The 5,976-nt window shown below is 37.9% G+C and overlaps 1 protein-coding gene across 5 annotated transcripts in view; it reads right to left on the reverse strand.

The window, feature by feature from the left end:
* Positions 1–865: 865 nt before the first annotated feature.
* LOC106519018 (regulator of G protein signaling 9) overlaps positions 866–5,976 on the reverse strand; it is a 19,934-nt gene continuing 14,823 nt past the window's right edge. For 4 of the 5 annotated variants that reach the window (XM_014010489.1, XM_014010488.1, XM_014010490.1 and 1 more), the window contains 8 exons: positions 5,678–5,791; positions 5,491–5,606; positions 5,308–5,395; positions 5,020–5,158; positions 4,843–4,925; positions 4,603–4,726; positions 2,195–2,598; positions 866–1,848 (listed from right to left, as the gene is read on the reverse strand). In XM_014010489.1, the coding sequence (XP_013865943.1) occupies positions 1,686–1,848; positions 2,195–2,598; positions 4,603–4,726; positions 4,843–4,925; positions 5,020–5,158; positions 5,308–5,395; positions 5,491–5,606; positions 5,678–5,791 (1,231 nt within the window). In that variant the 3' untranslated portion in view covers positions 866–1,685. Of the gene's footprint in view, positions 1,849–2,194; positions 2,599–3,877; positions 4,727–4,842; positions 4,926–5,019; positions 5,159–5,307; positions 5,396–5,490; positions 5,607–5,677; positions 5,792–5,976 lie in introns of those variants that run through there. The other variant, XM_014010491.1, reaches the window with a different exon arrangement.

Consider the following 5,976-nt stretch of genomic DNA (forward strand, 5'->3'; position numbering starts at 1 on the left):
AATGTCACACAAATAAAATAGGCTACAATGGAAATAWATCTGTGCAGTTAAATTTGCCATGCGACTTGTAAATATCATTAAAGTGGTTTAGATGTTTTGAKGTCGGGCTCTGTGATCAATTCTACACAAATGCTATCCTACCTGTGTGCAGATATCTCTTTCAATGTCAGTTTGGAGACTTGATGACCAGAACAAAAATATATTGACCCTGGCCAAGTCTGTGTGACCGAATGTATCTTAAAACCAATTTAATCTCTGTGCAAAGGCTATTTAGCTCAGCATAAATTTGCAATATTTCTGCCTGAACATCTGTCAATATCATCAGTATTGTAACGGTTTATAAAACAATGTTTACATGAAACGGAATTAAGCTAATGATCATTTATGGTTGTTCTAAGACTGTGGTAATGTGCCTTAAAGCTTTGCTTAGGCCAGCCAGTAACTAGCTCATCAATCCATTCAAAATTAAATTCTGGTATCATTCAAAGAGCTATCTGCAACAGGTAAGATATTAATTGTTCKCATTTTTCTACAGAATCTCATAGTGAAAGATCAGAACCAGCGAAAAAGCGATGCACTGGAATGACCAACCACAGCACAGTTTACTGWCAAGAAGAGAATTTGTGCTGCCATTTTGCTAGGCGCTTTCATTACGCACAGCCAGACAGAGGTATATAAAGTACATGAAAGAAATAACTAAGAAAGTAAAACATACTTAAACAGAAAATGAATTAATTTCACCAATAAGAAAAGTACCTAGGTAAAAGTCATAAAACTGCTCACAATAATCGAGAAATTAAAAGTAAAAGTTCACTAAGTTCAGTCATATTTAAATTTGTAATGRGTAACTAGGTGTTCAATTTTAAAGTAAAGAAGTAAAAGTATCATTTTTATGTTTTGAATATAACTAAATAAAAGTAAAAGTTATGATTAAAAAAACTACTTGACAAAGTTACAAAACCACAGAACTYTAATGAAGTAAATGTACTTTTATACACGTCTGCAGCCAGAATGGCTTCAAAATTTTAAAAACTGAGTAAAAACTTAAACTCAGACAATTTTTTTTTTGCCACCAATTGTTGAAGTATCAGAAAATGAACTTTAAGGAATGTAGTACTGGTTCCTGGAGTATTATGAGTATTATCCAATATTAGCTCATAAAGCTTTYAAAATTTTACTTTTAACTTAGCTTGTTTTAACCATTGTGTATGTCAGCACTGTCGGAAAAGAAGCTGTTTAATGCTACTTTGAGGCTCATTTAAGCAAACTCTTGTACCTTGTTTTCACAATATGCAAAATATATATTTGTTTACACAAAATAAAGGTATGTCTGCACCTTTCTGTGCTTTGACATCAGCACCTAGCAAGATGGCAGCCATAAAACTCACTCAGTGCTGTCCGTGTCAATTCCAGTGTATTTCTCTTTCATTGAATTGAACTGTCCCTTGAAAATGTTCAAGAGAGGTAAGCAACAGATCACATCTGCAACAGATGTGCCTGAGGAAACGTTCAAACCAGCAGGCGCTCAGATATTTAATACTTAAAACAGTAAGTCCACCAAAGACCATCAACCATCTCTTTTTTTGTTTCACAGAGTCCCGTTCCGAGTGCTTCGTATTGTTCGATATTTATTTACGTTACATATTTTGCGTCCCACGCTGTGGCACCTGTATGAATCCTGCAGGTTAGCCTGACCCGTTCTGCCGAGTGAGGCTCTCCCAAGGGCAGATGATCTCCTCGGTTCCCACCCCTCCCTCCAAGGCAGGCCTGTTCTCCTCCTCCTCGTCCTCAGACTCGATGGGGTAGATCCGACACTCTGGAGGAATGTCTACTTTTATTTGAAAGAAGCTATAAAAATAAATAGAAATAAAAATGTGGTAAAGAAGATTTCATAGATAGATGTATATTTTATTGTCCCCCCGAAGGGGAACTTTGTCTTGGACATGATGCGCTACACGAAGCTGCTTCCGCAATTAAGTACAAAAAGTCTTAAAGTCATCCTACGTGTTATTTATATGTTTGTTTGTCAATGTATCTCCTGACCCAGAGGACATATTTTAAAGAGATTCTCAGAAAGTAATCACTAAAGGTGCATCTACAACTAATTCACTTTTGGAGTAAAGCCAATTCAAAATGGCCACCAGTGAGGGACAGTTTTCTTGCAGGGGGGGAGGTGTTTGCTGGTGTGACTTACTTGCCAGTTCTCCTGGGTGGAGCCTGACTGGGTTCGTCCGGCGTGATCGGCTGAATGCGGCTACTCGTCGCCGCAGTCGTGTGACATTTCGGCGACAAGCTGGCGAACATGGCCGAAGGGCTGCAGCCTCTCTTCAGCAGGCGGCGCAGGGACAGGGCCACGCGAGACTTTGAGACGTTACCTCCGTCGGGGGCTCGGGCCTCGTTYTTTCGCTCGCCTTCGCCCTCGCTGGCCTCCAGCCGCCGCTCGGAGACCGAGGTGCTGTCCAGGGCCACGCTGATGGGGGAAGGACACACCGGGGTGTGGGCCAGGAAGGGGAGGGACGGGGAGGCGTTGGCGGAGGGAGGGTCGGTGATTCCAGAATAGACAGCGAGGTGAGGGACAGGGGTGGTAAATCTGCAGAGCTGTGAGGTCAAAGGTCAGGAGAGTCAAGTCAGAGGGCATCAAGAGGGGGCACAATTACACTCAAAAAACAGATGTGGTGGATTTAATAATAAAATTATTAACTGTTTATTAAGTTGACACATTTACTTTAAGGTAACATTACATTCACTTAAGTCAATGTAAAGTAAATGTGTTGACGTCATTTTTTTTATTAAATCAATTTGATGTTTTTTGAGTGTACACTTAATACATGCACTAGGGCTATTTTTTTTTAAAGTCCTACATTACCAAAAATATTAATTAATTAAAACCAAAAAGAGACATTCTTTTTACCATGATAGTTTAAATTTTTTTTACATCTGTATGTTTCTAGAAAAACTATTTATTTTACAAAATCAAAAATAACAACGGCTGTTGATCAAAAACAGTACTGTGTTAGTATTTATTTGGATTTAAAGAAAGCCTTTCACACTAATGGCCACACTATTCTTCTTGAAAAGCTGAATGGGGTCCAGCACTGCGGTGGGTATCTAGTTATTTGAAAAACAGGAAACAGTTTGTACAAATAAATGATGTAAGATCTGAACTGTAATATTAAATATGGAGTTCCCCAGGGTTCTGTACTTGGACCGATGTTTTTTTAATATGTGAATGGCTTGGTAAATGTGTCAGGGCTTTCTAAATTTGTATTATTTGCAGATGATACTACATTTCTTTGTTTGGGTAAAGATATAGAACAGATGTTGGAAATGATGCAGGCAAAATTTATAAAAATARAAACTTAGTTTCAACTTAATAAATTATCATTAAATTTGGATAAAACTAATTATATGATATTCAGTAATAGAAAATGAACTACTGACGCTCCATTTAGAGTTGACAGTGTTGAGATTTGTAGAGTTAGTGATAAAAAGTAAAGCAGGCTTTTTTGTGACAGGAAATAAAACAGGAAATAGGCTAACGTGCAAAAATAATGAGGGAAATTATACAAAGCAAGAGCAGCTTTGCTTTGATTTTAAATATTGTTTACTCAAACTCAACTTGTAGCACGCTAACATCCATTTCTGATGGTGGAACTTGAAAAACGAATAGAATCACTGAGAGGAAGAAACATAAGAACTACAGTTGTTTAATAAAATACTTGTGTTCATCAGAAAAACTGAAACCTTTTTATATTGTTTTTTCAACACTGGGATCTGAAACTGAAAGGAAAGAATGAAGGAAGGAAGATGTTAAGCCTTTGCAGCACAACAAACTGTTTGATGAGTWAAGTATCAACTTAAAACAAATGACATGAGGTGGTTTTCATGAATATTTTATTAACTTGTGACTYATGACAAAGAAAAACAGAAAGCAACGCTACAGAACAAACGGTGAGAGAAGACAGACAGTAAGACACAATCATGATGAAAAATAAAAGGACTGTTTGTAAAGTTACAGCTTGCGTGAACGTAAATGTAASAAAACAAAAATAGAGCAAATGTCCTTAATCGTATTCTCTCTGCCATTTGATTTATTTAATTTGCAGTGAATTTATTATCACATTCTGCAAAATTAAGATATTTTCTGTTGGTCAGTTTGAAGTCTAACGAAGAAATATATTTCAGACCTGATTAACTGCATGTGTGCATGACAAAAAGGTTAAACTACTCTCTTTAATGTTTTATTTATTGGTTGTTGTTTTTTTTTTTGCTTATCACTATTTTATTTTACTTGATTTGGACATTTAACTTAAATCTAATGTCCTGTGCTCAAGTTTTACCTTCACTTTCTCACATTCCCATTGTTGTATTTTGAAACAAAGCCAAATAAAAAGCAACTGTTGTGATAAAAGTWATGATAAAAGCAACTTAAAAGCGTAAATTAAAATAGCCTAACTTTATAATCAGGACAAAAGTAACCTGACATATTAATGAAAAGCCTCATCTTGATTCTGTTAATCCCTGAACATTTTGTTTTTGCGTTCATTTGTTAGGAGGACGAGGGGGGGCCTCRTTGCCCTGCTTGCTGAGTTTGCTCATGACCTGTGTGATGTCAACTGGGGCGTTGGCGGCCATCTTGGCCCGTTGCTCTTGCTCCTGTTGCCGGATGACGATGGGGCTGAGACTGGGCCGTCTGTTCCTGGCGTTCTGCTCCAACTGCGAATCACTGCAGAGAAAGAAACAATGTGTTTTTTTTAATCTTTTCTCAGATTTCGCAGGGAATAAAATTTAAAGCTAGCCTTAATCTAAGTAAGTAACAAACACTTGAAAGCTGCCTCTCACTTGAATTTGTGCTCCTCAGGGTTGATGGCCTTCTTCATCGTWTCCTTAAACACTGGAGATTTCAGGTACCGACCGTAAGAGTCCTGCAAAATAAATGTGACAATCTTGTGAAGCAGAAGTTTTTATAWAAAAAAAACAAGTAAAACACAAGCTCCAAATATMATTGTGATGAGTTACCTTCTTCATTAGCATGTAGATGTGAGTCTGTGCTGCATCCAGAACGTATCTGTGTGGATGTTTCAGCCCCTTCACAGTGACTTCCATTGTCTTTCCATCYATATTGATCCATCTCGGTGCACCACGAGCCAAGAACGTCCTGGAAATAATTGAAAAAGTAAATAAGAGAGGCCTTAAAATGAACGTGCACTCGTAATGAGTTCAAATATTAATTTTTTGTATCAAATTTGGGGTAATATATTCAGATTAATTAGGACAAACAAGCATGTTCCATAAAAAGAGCATTACTTGTAAATCTGCTCCGCTTTCTCCTTCATAGTTGCAGCAGTGCCCCACTTCAAATCCTCACAACCTTCCCAGAATGCCAGGTTCTCACCTAAAAAAAAAAAAGAATTGACTAGAAAAATGCTTTCATGAGGTTCCGAGAGCTGATTTTCTTTTCACCCTTTAATTAAAACRCCACCAGCTTACCGCTGAATTCTTTTTTCAGGAAGAGTCTGAAATCGTCTCGTCCTCGAGGGTCTGAGAGCAGCTCCTTAAAGCTGAGCGTCCACCMCTCCACGCGCATCTTCGACGGTATTTCCACACTGCCACAGACACAGATATRATTAGAAATTTAAGAGAGGTCAGATTTAAGCGAGARTCTTGGCTGACTCACTTTGACATATTCAGGGACCAGTATGTTGTATCATCTGTGAGCCAGGGGTTGCTGGGAAGACACTTGGACAGAAAAGGGTCGTGGCCACTATAGGTGGCACAGTGTTTCACCAATCTGCAGGAAATAAGAAATAAAAATAAAAAATCTGCATCCGAAACAAGTCATCAAAAGGTCCTGATGCATCTCAGTAATCCAGGTAAAATATCAAAAGGAAAAAAATTGTATAGGTCTTCTGGACGGGTTCTTCTCTAATGAAACGTTTCGTCTCTCCTCCAAGAGACTTCTTCAGTCTGAGAGTT

The sequence above is a fragment of the Austrofundulus limnaeus genome, unplaced genomic scaffold, assembly GCF_001266775.1.
Source record: "Austrofundulus limnaeus strain Quisiro unplaced genomic scaffold, Austrofundulus_limnaeus-1.0 Scaffold69, whole genome shotgun sequence".
NCBI lineage: Eukaryota > Metazoa > Chordata > Actinopteri > Cyprinodontiformes > Rivulidae > Austrofundulus > Austrofundulus limnaeus.